General features: G+C 33.5%; 1 protein-coding gene across 2 annotated transcripts in view; it reads right to left on the bottom strand.

Annotated features, from left to right (window-relative positions):
* Positions 1–3,871: 3,871 nt before the first annotated feature.
* Positions 3,872–13,837, bottom strand: part of LOC150103562 (uncharacterized) — a 34,512-nt gene continuing 24,546 nt past the window's right edge. For both annotated transcript variants that reach the window (XM_090398381.1, XM_090398380.1), the window contains exon 4: positions 3,872–4,442. In XM_090398381.1, coding sequence (XP_090254507.1) covers positions 4,111–4,442 — 332 coding nt within the window. In that variant the 3' untranslated portion in view covers positions 3,872–4,110. The remainder of the gene's footprint in view (positions 4,443–13,837) is intronic.

The raw sequence follows: 13,837 nt of genomic DNA on the forward strand, positions 1-13,837 counted from the left end.
CCTTATCTGAATTATGCTTTTTTGCTGTTTTTTCAGGAATTAGAATAATATAATTGTATATTATTCTAATCAAAATCAGTTCATACATTATTATTTTTTAATTATTTACTCTAATATTTTGTAATATTTATATTTACTTTCTCTAATATGATTTTAAAAAGTGTTAAATAAATAATTTGATATACTGTCGAAATAAGCTAGCTCTTCGGAAATCTAGAAGCAGAATTCAACTTGAAGCAATAAATATACTCAGCACAGGCTAATAAAGAAAAACATGCACAACATAAAGGCACACGGATAATATGAATACATACCCTTTTAAGGACTGGCTTAAAGGGGCGAAGCAAGAATGCTTTTCTTCTTCCCCGTTATCTGTAGAGGACAGTGTAGGGATAAGGTGCTATTGAGCTATTAAATTAAAGTTCTGATCATGGCAGGAGGGTAACAGCAATAGCCGAGCCTCAGTTAGAACGTCATTGGCTACACCATTGCCATTCATTTTCCTCCAAAGGTATTAATCACCGCATCTCACCTTCATATCATGAATACATGCCTTATCCTTATAAGGACTGGCTTAAAGGGGCGAAGCAAGAATGCTTTTCATCTTCCCCGTTATTTGTAGAGGACAGTGTAGGGATAAGGTGTTATTGAGCTGTTAAAGCTCTGATCATGGCAGGAGGGTAACAGCAATAACCGAGCCTCAGTTAGAACTTCATTGGCTACAGCATTGCCATCCATTACCCTCCAAGAGCATTAATCACCGCATCTCACGCTCGATTCATACCGATGTCTCTATCTGAATATATCTGAATATCTGAATACATGCCTCAACTCATTGTATTCTTTAGTGTAAATGTATTGCGAAAACAAATGAGTGTATAAAGATTTAACTTTTTTTGAAAGAATTTTTTTTTAAATATTTCAAAAAGTATCGAAAAGCAAACAGTACATTATGTTAGTTTTTTTTCTTTTTATATTTAAATTTACTTAAATTATATTATGATTCTGTTTAAATAGTGTTCCTATATTTCTCGCTGCTGCGTGCGACAAAAATGTTTTACAGAACGTATTTGAAATTATATCATAAACGTTTACTTCAGACCAAACATTTATTTATTTTAAGACTTAAACAAATACACCTAGCTTTTAATAACCGTACAACTAGTTTCGCCTCCCTTAGATTTCATCGGATGCATAGCAAGAGAGAAATACAAACATTCCAAGAGAATAACTATAAATTATAAGGCCAACGTACTGACATTTGATGACGTTCCACGTATCTCTTCTTTATTGGGGGAGTACACGGGTTCATGATCACGTGAATATCAAAGTTGGATAGCAGCGCAGTGACAGAGAGATTATTGCTGAGGTTAGGTGTTCAGATGTACTGGATTGAGGACGATTTCCTTAAATTCGGCAATTCTTCTTTCGAGTTCGTCATAGCATCTAAAGATATTTTCTGATTTGTTCCATTTGACTGAGTGAGCGATAGTTTTAGTCATCAGTGTCAACAGAATTTAGGACGTGATTAGACAGTACGCTGACTCTAGTTCTTCCATATACGATGTTCCTCCTATGCTTTTCCAGACATAATTCAATGATTTTTCAATCTGACCGAAATAAGGCACGCTGCAGTTCACAAAACACGGTAAACGCCGAGATATTTCAAGCTGTATGTTTTTGTTTAGGTGGACTTGAGTAAGGAACGGAGATTGGGCAATGGAATGAAAGAAGTCTGGATTTTAAATTTTTTGAGAACATTAGCTAACTTAGAAGACACGAAGCTGATATACCGTAGAAACATATAGCGTTTTGCATCATTTCTATCTTTAAAATACTTGAAAGGTTGTAAGAAGAAATTGAAGTTCTTTGTTGGTATTCTCTTCTTCACAGAGGAGGGAATGAGAAAGTTTGCCTTGCATAGAGATGATACCAAGTTTTTGAGGTAGATTGTGCATAAAGATATCTATTGGTGTGAATGGGTTTGACATCATCATAAAATTAGCGATTATTGTTGATAAATAAGAGGCTGAAACAACTATAAGGCCAGTGGGTTACGTCTGTAAATTGCGTATGTTCTTCTGTCTAGCTTATAATTTTTGCATGAGGCAAATCCTGCCATTTCCGTACGAGACAGGTTAATTCGCCTTCAGTTGTTAAATGCAATCATTTCCAGTTAGAGACATAGCCTCGTATCACATTCACAAATATTTCGTTTACGTTTTTGCATTTAAAGTAAAAATTGGATGCTTCATAAATTTAGGACCTAAAGAGAGAGATATATTATATTTTCTATTAATTCTGTTGTGTCTTATTACCTTCTTTTGCGGTTCTGCGATAGAGCAAAAGAGCGATAAGTCAATTCAACTACTTTTCACAAGTAAACAAATATTAATTTTTGTAATATCTCATAGATACAGGAATTTTAATAAATTTTAATCAATTGATATATAATAATAATTTACTAAAATCTTAAAATAAAAAAGATTAATTTTGTTTAAATTTTGGATTAATTTCTTTTTCATTTTTGGATTAATACTTTCACACCCTTTTGTATAACTTTAACAAATCCATAACACCAGTCAGTACCTTAATTGTATCCCCGTGTGGTTGCCGGGTTAAGAATAGCACCAATGTAGCTAATGCATGTCGTACGAGGTTAATCTGAAGGCGAATTAACCTGAGACAGGTTAATTCGCCTTCAGTTGTTAAATGCAATCATTTCCAGTTAGAGACATAGCCTCGTATCACATTCACAAATATTTCGTTTACGTTTTTGCGTTTAAAGTAAAAATTGGATGCTTCATAAATTTAGGACCTAAAGAGAGAGATATATTATATTTTCTATTAATTCTGTTGTGTCTTATTACCTTCTTTTGCGGTTCTGCGATAGAGCAAAAGAGCGATAAGTCAATTCAACTACTTTTCACAAGTAAACAAATATTAATTTTTGTAATATCTCATAGATACAGGAATTTTAATAAATTTTAATCAATTGATATATAATAATAATTTACTAAAATCTTAAAATAAAAAAGATTAATTTTGTTTAAATTTTGGATTAATTTCTTTTTCATTTTTGGATTAATACTTTCACACCCTTTTGTATAACTTTAACAAATCCATAACACCAGTCAGTACCTTAATTGTATCCCCGTGTGGTTGCCGGGTTAAGAATAGCACCAATGTAGCTAATGCATGTCGTACGAGGCGACTAAAATTGGTACCCTTGGAGAGTAATGGATGGCAATGCTGTAGGCAATGAAGTTCTAACTGAGGCTCGGCTATTGCTGTTACCCTCCTGCCGTGATCAGAGCTTTAACAGCTCAATAACACCTTATCCCTACACTGTCCTCTACAGATAACGGGGAAGATGAAAAGCATTCTTGCTTCGCCCCTTAAAGCCAGTCCTTATAAGGATAAGGCCTTATTTGTGGTAAACTGGGACAGTATGTCGGTCTGATTGGGTATATTCTTTTGTCTTTTAATTATATTTACTTATTATAAATTAATTTGTTATACAAAAGTATAACATTTACTTTTAATTCAAAAATGAAAAAAAAAAAAATTAATCCAAACTTTAAACAAAATTAATCTTTTTTATTTTAAGATTTTAGTGAATTATTATTATATATCAATTGAATTTAAATAATAATTAAATTTCTTCCCTTTTAAGAGAAACAAGTCCATATCGATGATCCGGATAATCCTGTTAAGATTATAGAACTATTTTGCATTATCTCAATACCAGAATTCAACAAAGCAGGGTAAACGCGTTAGCGGTTTTGGTCAATAGCAGACGTTGATGTGTTATGTCATTAGATGATGAGCCCATGGCGCTTCTCTATGAGAGAAAATAAACGGAATCAACTCAAAAATACAATTTATTTAATATTTTTCTTTCTCTTTCCTACATTTGATAATAAATAGTATATTTCTTTTAATGCTGCAAATATTGAGAATTTCGGCACCAGGTTAGGTTAATCTCCAAGGAATATGCAAAGAAATGAAAGGAAATGTGGATTAAAAATTGGTCTCATCTCAATTGAATCATAATTGCCGCTGATTCGTAAATCTGTTTAAAACATTGAAGCAGTTTCCGAGATATCCTTAAATTTTCGGTTGACTTGGAGTGGCATCATAAGGTGGTGGAGGAGGAGGAGATGGGAATGTTTGATGAACATTATATACAGGATTCACTATTCCGGAATTTGAAGAACCGGGTGAGCTATACACTGGGAGTGGAGTCGGTTGAAAAGAGACGTTGGTTTGGTGTACAAGTGGCTGGGGTGGTGTCATTACGGTAGTACGGCTTAAGATCAGGCCCTGACGTCTTTGTTGGTCACAGCAACAGCGAATGACAAGGAAAATACAGAGAGCAATAAAAAGAGTGATTCCTATAACAATTCCGGCGATAGTTCCTGCAGAAAGATCTAAGGTATCTGAAAGAAAAGAAAGTCAAAATATGAATGATACCAGAGCTATACAAAGGTGAACAAAATATACAAGTATACAAAGGCGAACAAGCAGTATGACACCGGCTTGTTCGCCTTTGTTACTAAACGCTGTTTATTCTCATCAATATATACTTAGATACTTCAATAGATACTTAACAGAGGTAACTTAGCAGTTACCTCTGTTAAGTATCATGTTAAAAAATTAATTGGTTTTATGTTTCATACAGTCAAAACCTTCTATACAATAATGAATTTTTGTTGTAGTTGTTGTACATAAATATTTTAATCCAAATGTATATAATAATATTTTTACAAAAAAAAAAAAAAAAAATTTAAAAAATTACTCTTTTTAGTTTAATCTTCCTCTCTATTTTTTTTTTATTATTGAATTAATATTTTCCCATCTCAAATAGCTCATATTAGTAATTTATGGTCCCATCGCCCAATAGTTTTTAGAAACATGTCTTCTATCTGTTCAGATGATTAAAAATAAAAGTAGAATATATAAAATAAAGTTGTTTAACCTACAGTTCGGATAAATTCTGGGAGTTCTTTGTAATATTCATATACAATAATATTTCTCATCAAAATAATAAACAAAATTACAAGTTTTGTTAATCTTTTTCTTTTAATTTGTTTGTTCTTTCGATAAATATACTCACACCATCTCAGGTAGCTCATACTAGTATTTGTAAAACCCACCGCTCAACATTTTTCAAAATGTCTAACGTCGTATCTCTCTAACTAATTAAAATTAAATGTGTAATATTTTTTAATAAAATATAATCATTTAAAAATTCAGTGCCGTATATATTTAGGTAAATCATGGCAGCTCTTATCAGTTTGATTGTAAGCTAGTTACTTCTATCTGTAGTGGAGCAAACGCGTATTGATATTGATGATCCGATTAACTGTGCAAGCTCGTGAAAATATTATAATAAAATGTTTCGTCCGTGGAATTGTCTCAATACAAAAAACACATCAAAGAAAGCGGTTAACATTCTTAGCATATTATAAATAGCTTGAATGTTTGTAGTTTTAGTAATTTGCAGAAGTTCGTTATGCCTCTCACTGCTTGTAGAGACCAGGACACTTCCACAGGAGAGACTGCAAACAGAATCAGAGGAGAAATATACTTAATATACATACTATTTTTTAAATAATAATAATAATAATTTATTATTATTTAGGATTTATTAATTACTAATGCGATCAGAAAGATGAGACTGTAGAACATGTAATCAGTGCTTGCAGCAAGATAGCTCAAACGGACTATAAATACTGCCATGATCAAGTGGCCGAAATATTTCATTGGCATTTATGCAAAAAGATATGGCTTTTCTCCTTCTGATAAGTGGTGGAAGCATAAAATAGAGACCGTATTGGAAAACGAAGCAGCAAAAATTCTCTGTGACTTTAGAATACAACCTGATCGGCATTTGGAACACAATAGACCTGACATCACAATTATCCAACATCGACAGGTTTGGATTATCGATATTGCAGTACCCGGTGATAACAACATTAACAACAAAGAACTGAAAAAAATTGCTAAATATCGAGATCTGGCAATCGAAGAGTTGGACAGTTGTGGCTTAAACACACCAAAGTGATTCCAGTAGCACTATTGGAATGACTTTGCACTTGGTGTAATTTCAAATAAGCTATTCAACTGTTTACAGTAATTAAACATCAGAAGTGTCCCTAATATGATCTACAAAAAACAGCATTACTTGGAACAGTCCATACTTTACAAGACTATTCTTAGATTCTTGGGTAGAATCTGAATTGCTCTGTATTACCAATCAAACTTTTGTTTTCATGATATCTTGTTTTCAAAGTGTTTCAGCGGTATAAATAATAATTAATGAAACTGTTTCATTTACATTATATTCAAAGAGTATTTTTTTAATTATTATTAACCTGGGTCACCAGGTTAAACATCAAGAAGGTTTTCCTACTAATCAACGGATCGTATGCTCCACAAAAATACCTTAGAGATGTATTTCGTTACTTCATCATTTACGGTATCATTAAAGAAACACACATAAAATTAATTATAATTTAAACTGCATCTGGAGAAAAATGAATGGCTTACAAAATATGTTTGTTAAAAATATTGATGTATGATAGCTGTATTATTTTTATAAAGTACGGTAGAAAAAATCAACACTGAAATTGTTTTGTGATAATTCATTTACTATCCATTAAATAAGCACATACCGTTTTGTTTTCATATACTAAAGGTATATAAAAGGCATAGCAACTGTTATGTGTTAACTTAAATAAAAACAAATACCTAATAACATATTCAATTTGGAATAATAATTCTACATTCACTTTTAGGGTTGAAAATCTTTGCTTGTTATAAAAATGAAAATGACGGATTTATGCCCGTTATGCATATATATGCATAATTGACATAAACACAAAAGTAACCTTATCCTTATAAGGACTGGCTTAAAGGGCGAAGCAAGAATGCTTTTCATTTATCCCGTTATCTGTAGAGATAAGGTATTATTGCGCTATTAAAGCTCTGATCATGGCAGGAGAGTAACAGCAATAGCCGAGCCTCAGTTAAAACTTCATTGGCTACAGCATTGCCATCCATTACCCTCCAAGGGTGTTAATCACCGCATCCACTTGCCACAAAAGTAATCTGCAACTTATTTTAATATTTAAATTAAATTTATTGAAATGTTTAATAAGTGTAAAAATTATTTTTCTTTTTGAAAGAAATTTTCTTTCAAAAAAATATTAATAATTAATCATAAATCATAATATATAAATTAAGTGGATATTAAATCCAACATCATTTCAAAGCTGATTACAGAAATTATAAAAGTTTCGTGGTTGAGGTGGGCGAATCGACCGTTAGATGCGGTGATTAATACCTTTGGAGGGTAATGGATGGCAATGCTGTAGCCAATGAAGTTCTGAGGCTTGGCTATTGCTGGTACCCTCCTGCCATGATCAGGCCTTTAATTGCTCAATAACACCTTATCCCTACGCTGTCCTCTACAGATAACGGGGAAGATGAAAAGCATTCTTGCTTCGCCCCTTTAAGCCAGTCCTTATAAGGACTATAAGGATAAAAGTTTCGTGCGAAAATTGACCAGAGAGCTAGCGGGGATAAGGCGGGGTGTATTTCCGCAAACTCTCTGGTCAATTTTCGCACGAAACGTTTATAGTTTCTGTATTCGTCTCTGAAATTATGTTGGATTTAATATCCACTTAATTTATATAATTTTGCATCGCCGAAATGAAGCCTTCGGCACTTTATTTTAATAAATTATAATATATATTTTTAAATTTAATTGCGGTGTTCATTTATGGTAATGTACTTTTGATTAAAGGGAAATATCATTGGTAACATAACCTTATTGTTCTGATAGTCTCTACGATACTCGCTTTTGTATTACACCTCATTTTTTAATGACAAATTTTCTTAATAATTTTTGGAATTATGTTAAAAAACATATTTAACTTAAATATTTCTTTTTCTTAATATTATTAAAAATAAATATACTGTGTTGTTAACAAAAAAAGTATATATTTTGCTCATTACACCTAAATAGAAAATGTATGAAGTTAAATGATAAGTTACTGAAAAAAGCCCTGTGGATAAATGAGGGAAAACGGGAGAAAATTAAACTCATTTTTAGGACTTCCAGGGTAACAAATGGCAATGCTGTACCAAGGAAGTAAACTGAGGTTCGGCTGTTGCTGTTATCCTGGGTGATGAGTTTTTGAGTTTGCTCCCTTGGGGTTTTTGCCTTAAGGGAGCACCTTGAGTCTCCGGGGAAGGTGTTCTCCGGCAGGGCCCGCTGAGGGGTTCTTGTCGGTGAATTATTTTCCTCGGAATTTGAGCGGTTCTGCTCAGGAGTCGGGGAGCCCATCGGGGTGCTAGGATGGGGCGGCCGACACTGAGTGGAACCAACGCTGAGCGGTTCTGCTTAAACGGGGAGCCCGTCGGGGTGCTTGGACGGGGCGGCCGTCAATGAGTGGAACCAACGCTGAGACATGGACGGTCTTTCGCCCACTATGGAGTGGCCTAGAGATCGTCCGATTTTTTGAGATTTTACCCTTTACTTACTAATCAGGGTAACAAATGGCAATGCTGTAGTCAATGAAGTTTTAACTGAGGCTCGGCTATTACCGTTACCCAGCCATGACTAGGGCTTTTTGGCTCAATAACTCTCCATCCACACAGATGCTCTTCATTCAGATGACCGGATAAAGAGTCAAGGACTCAGTCCATCGCCCAGAATTGAGAATTGCGCTTCGTTTGCTAAAATAGCACGTGAGAATTCAATGAATGAGTCATCTGTACGAACAATTATTCAGAGCAAAGAAAAGATTAAACAATCTGGAATGAGCACCGCTTCTTATATTGTCAAAAGTGATCGCGAGAACTCGATCTTCTACAATGGAAAATATGGAACGCCTTCTAATGATCTGGATTGAAGATTGTAATCAGAAAAAGATTTCCTTTGAGTCAAATGATAATCCAGGTAAAAGCAACAAGTCTATATGAAAAAATAAAAGAAAATGAAAGCGAAAATGTAGGAGGTAGTACAACCAGTGAAATGTTTATAGCAAGTCGAGGGTGGTTCTACAGTTTCAAAAAGCATATGGGATCCATAACGTAAGAATCCAAGGTGAAAGCGCCAGTGCTGACACTAAATCTGCAGAATTATTTCCCAATGAATTGAAGGAGCTTATTGAGAAGGAAGGCTACACAGATGATCAAATTTTTAACGCTGACGAGACTGGCTTGTTCTGGAAAAGAATACCATCGTGCACATTTCTAGCAGAGAAGGAAACAACACAAGCTGGGTATAAAGTGTCAAAAGACCGATTGACACTTTTACTAGGAGGTAATGCATCAGGTGATTTAAAATTGAAGCCACTGCTAGTGTACAGAGCAGAAAACCCAAGAGCTCTTAAGGGCTTTACAAAGAACAATTTACCTGTTCATTGGTGTTCGAATAAAAAAGCGTGGGTGACTCGTTCAATTTTCGAAGACTCGTTTAAAACTTGTTTTTGCCCTGAAGTTAAAAGCTATTGTAAAAAGAATTCCTTTTAAAAAATTTCTTTTATTAGACAATGCACCAGGCCATCCAAATCTATTGACTGACTTAGATGAAAATGTCAATATTCATTTTTTCCCTCCAAACACAACATCAATTCTGCAGTCAATGGATCAAGACGTTATATCCACTTTCAAGGCTTACTATTTAAGACGAACTTTTGCTCAAGCTATTAAAGCTGCAGCAGAAGAAGATTCTTGGACTTTGAGTGAATTTTGGAAGAAATTTAACATAAAAGTTGCCATTCAAAATATTTATGAATCGTGGCAAGATGTGACTCAAAGCAACATGAGAGCTGTATGGCATAATATCTTGCCGCATTGTTCAAAGGACTTTGTTGCCTTTGCGACACAGAAATCTCAACCGAAATTGTGCAGATGGGCAAAGATCTTGGTTTGACAAGTTTCAGTTGTAACAATGTGAACGAATGTATTGATTCTCATTCAAATGATCTGGATGATGAAACCCTTTTGGAGTTGGAACAACAACAATGATTGATTCCTCTAAATTATTTAGACTAACCTGAATATAGGGGATGCAGTATAATATAAATTTCTTTATATTCAGATGAGCATCAATCAACAACTAACCAAGTATAGCAGAAATTAAAAAGGTAAAGATAATAATAAATAACCAACATAAATGGAACAGTCAGCTAGGTAGGACAACACAACAACATGGCGCATTGGACAGGATTTCAATGTTCCATTTATGTTGGTTATTTATTTATTAAATAATGTAGAGGAATCAATCATCAACTAAACTTATATTGTCACATTATCTTCAGGCCGAGGTTATTACTAGTATCTAAGGCTTCTGCAAAGGTCCGAATAATTTTATTAGCAGTGCAATGAAAGAAAATCAGGCAAACACCAAGTTTAACTCAACAAAACAAAACATTTAATGTGGAAAAGTACAATATATACATTTAAGTATAACTATCTGCAAAAGGTTATACAATTAAAATATTATAAGAATTCACATTCATACATTAATAACTTCTCAATTAGGTTTGAGGATCATGACTAATATTAACAATTGTTAATTCATAAAGCAGTAGTACTTCTCTAACATATTTCACTCTAACCAATTGGATGAATCACATCATAAATATATTAGCTCAGTTTAAAGAATCCAGAATAATTACAATCCATAAATTATCAAACATTCATTTATCAGTTCTTTATGTTCAGTCAATCAAGTTGGAAATAGTTCTTAAAAGATCGACCTTCCAAATGTTACAATAATTAATTTTATGACAGGCTACACTATAATCTTTCTCAGTCTGTAACAGAACAACATGAGACTTATTATTTCGGGAAAGTACTTTAGTACATCTAACATCCGACCATTAATCGACATAACACCACAACTAAGGCCAAAATATATCTAACGGAGTTAGCAGTTATAGCTTCACAAGTTACAGAAAGGACAACTCTTACAGGGTTACTGCTTCCACACATCGAATGCGCAAAGTCGCATTTGAAATTCTTGAAGACTTTTACTTTATGGCTACACAATTCTAAAGAAATCTTCCACTATAATAACTGGATTATAGATAGAATTATACAAGTCTTGATGCACTAGGTTTCAGTTATCTACTAATTCCTTATTTTCGTCTATGTATTAACTTGGGTTCTGCACTATTCTTCCACAAACCACTTGGAAAATATTGTAGTATCAGAACTCCCATAGAAGTAATTCATGATGCCTATTAATTCCCGGTACTTTCGTAGTCGATTTACGGCATATATCAACTGTCCCTTCTGTTATTACACACAACCGGTCTCTCTGCTGTCCCTAAGTTTTCTCCTTGACTTACTTTCGTTTTCCAATCAACTACCTTCCTTCTTCCCGCCAAAATCTGGTTCTAACCGGTTCAGCTTATATCCACTGGCTTCTCTGTTTATACACAGTAGCTCGCGTTCTCAGCACGAGCTAATTAAATTAAACTCCGTTTCTCCTTCAGCAGCCAATCAAATCCAATCAGAAGAATTACATAAAATCACTCTTACATACAAAAATAAAAAAAAATATATCACAGTTCATATAATATACATTTTAACTTACATACACACAGTTTCTTATAATAAATTTTACAGAATAAACTAAATACAATGAATGACATATTTATATAGAGTCTTTTCATTATTATTACATATTCTAAGATTAAATAATTAATTAATAACAAACAAAACTCAAAGCATTTATACGAACAATATATTACAAGCAAGAGACTAACAACAAATAATATTTACAAGTCTTGCTTATGACATGGATTATGTTAAATGTGAATGGAGTATTAAAACATACAAAATATCTTCATTCACAATTTAACACTAATATGTAATGAAAGAAACTGGATTAAATTTGTCTCAACGCACTTCATGGATTCTGATCGGTTCCATGTATTGATATATGAACTAAAGAACGTTCTCTGATTCTTTACTTTGTTTCAAACACCGAAGCTATATTTAAAATATACTCAAGTATTCAGACGAATAGCAGTATCATAAGAAGGAGGAGGTTGTGATGATAGGAATGCTTGTTGACCATGTATGGGATTCAGATATCCAGTACCCAAAGTATTGGGTATGGCATACATCGGGACTGGATTTGTTTGGTGAGCGACGTTGGTATGGTTCACAACGGACGGCTGGGGTGGTGTCGTAATGGTGGTTCAGACCAAGCCGTGATGACTTGCTTGGTTACAGTAACAGCGAGCAACAAGGAAAATAAAGAAACCAATGAAAATAATGTTCAGAAAGACAATTCCAATGCTGAATCCTCTAGAAATCTGTGAGCGCTCTGACTCTGAAAGAGAGGAAGGAAGCTATTTTAGATCAAGATATGAATATCAGAGCTATGGTATCTCTTATGTAACCCCTACCCACGAACGATAAGCTTATAGTAGATTATTTGCGTATGTGGAATAAGAATATTTTTGTATTTTTAATTACTTTATATAATCAGAAACCCTGCTCTAAATATAAATTTTATGTCGCTCCACACCTCTAACAAGAGGCTATGGTCTCACACTTTGCGATGAAATTGATCTCCCACCTAAGGAGAATCACAAGACTTTCATGTCTTTAGTAGGATTTGAGCTCGCGGTGTGCTGTTGGAGAGAACATTCGCTACCACACTTTGCTCACAGGCCAGAATATTAAGCTTATCTGCAAAGTTATAATCACGTACTTTTATTAGTGAAATTAATAAAACAGAGTAAATAAATAATAATTATAAACAAATATAAGACATAAAATGCATTGAACCGAAACTCACTAACGAAATACTTTTAACATATGTACAGTACACATAACATTAGCACCTTACAAGAGCCTTCGTAGCTCAGTCAGTATAAACGAAACCTGGGTTTGAATCTTTATTTGGTCTCTTTCGACTAAATGTGAGTTAGCCAGTCTGACGGCGGCAGAGGGTTTTTTCACCCGGAAACTCGGGTTTTTCTTCACTAAGAACGGGCAAAGCAGCCTGTGAACACTCACTAACCTAAGTATGTTTGTATGAACTTTAAATATGTATTTTACAGTCATAAAATACATACTTAAAAAACCCCTCACTAGGAGGGCTCAACCAGTACTAATGGACGGTTGAGGAATGGAGGGGCGCCCCATACGAAAATAAATAAATAAAGCGCATTACATTCTGGACTGTATGCATTTCCTTCCTAAGAAAGTAGAAATCTTAAATTCGAAAAAACAAAGCAACCACTGAGAACAAAACGCTTGACTCGTTTTTTTTTTCTTACTCCACAAATAGAATAAGCGGAGTTCTGTTAACCTTAATTCGTTTTGAAAGCCTACCTAAAATCATTAGTCTCTATCTCACGATTCTTATAAAACCATAATGTTCGTAATCCTTTCCAGACATCAATTAACTAGTGAGAAAAAAGGCTAAAAAAAAGAACTTCCTCTAGTCGACGAATATAATTGAAAACCTATAAATACTTTTATTGGCTTTTCTCAATAGTGCATTAAATATTGCTATAAAATAACATATTATAGAAACCAATTTGTTTTCCATATGCTATGTTATAGAAATAAGAAAATATTATTGTTCTAACATTCACTAATTCATTAACATTGTAATCATTAATTTTAACAAATTACTTACATTTAGAAACATAGTTTTCCAAAATATATTCTACTGTGATTTGAATATCGAATATTCGATGATAATTGATGATATTACAGAGGAAAAAAAACTATATAGGATTTCTTATCAACAAAAGTCCTCTACATAAATTGTAAATCACGTAAGACAAGT

This window comes from Typopeltis vanoorti, chromosome 9, assembly GCF_054136105.1.
Source record: "Typopeltis vanoorti isolate ZY-2024b chromosome 9, IOZ_Tvanoo_1.0, whole genome shotgun sequence".
Classification (NCBI taxonomy): Eukaryota; Metazoa; Arthropoda; class Arachnida; order Uropygi; family Thelyphonidae; genus Typopeltis; species Typopeltis vanoorti.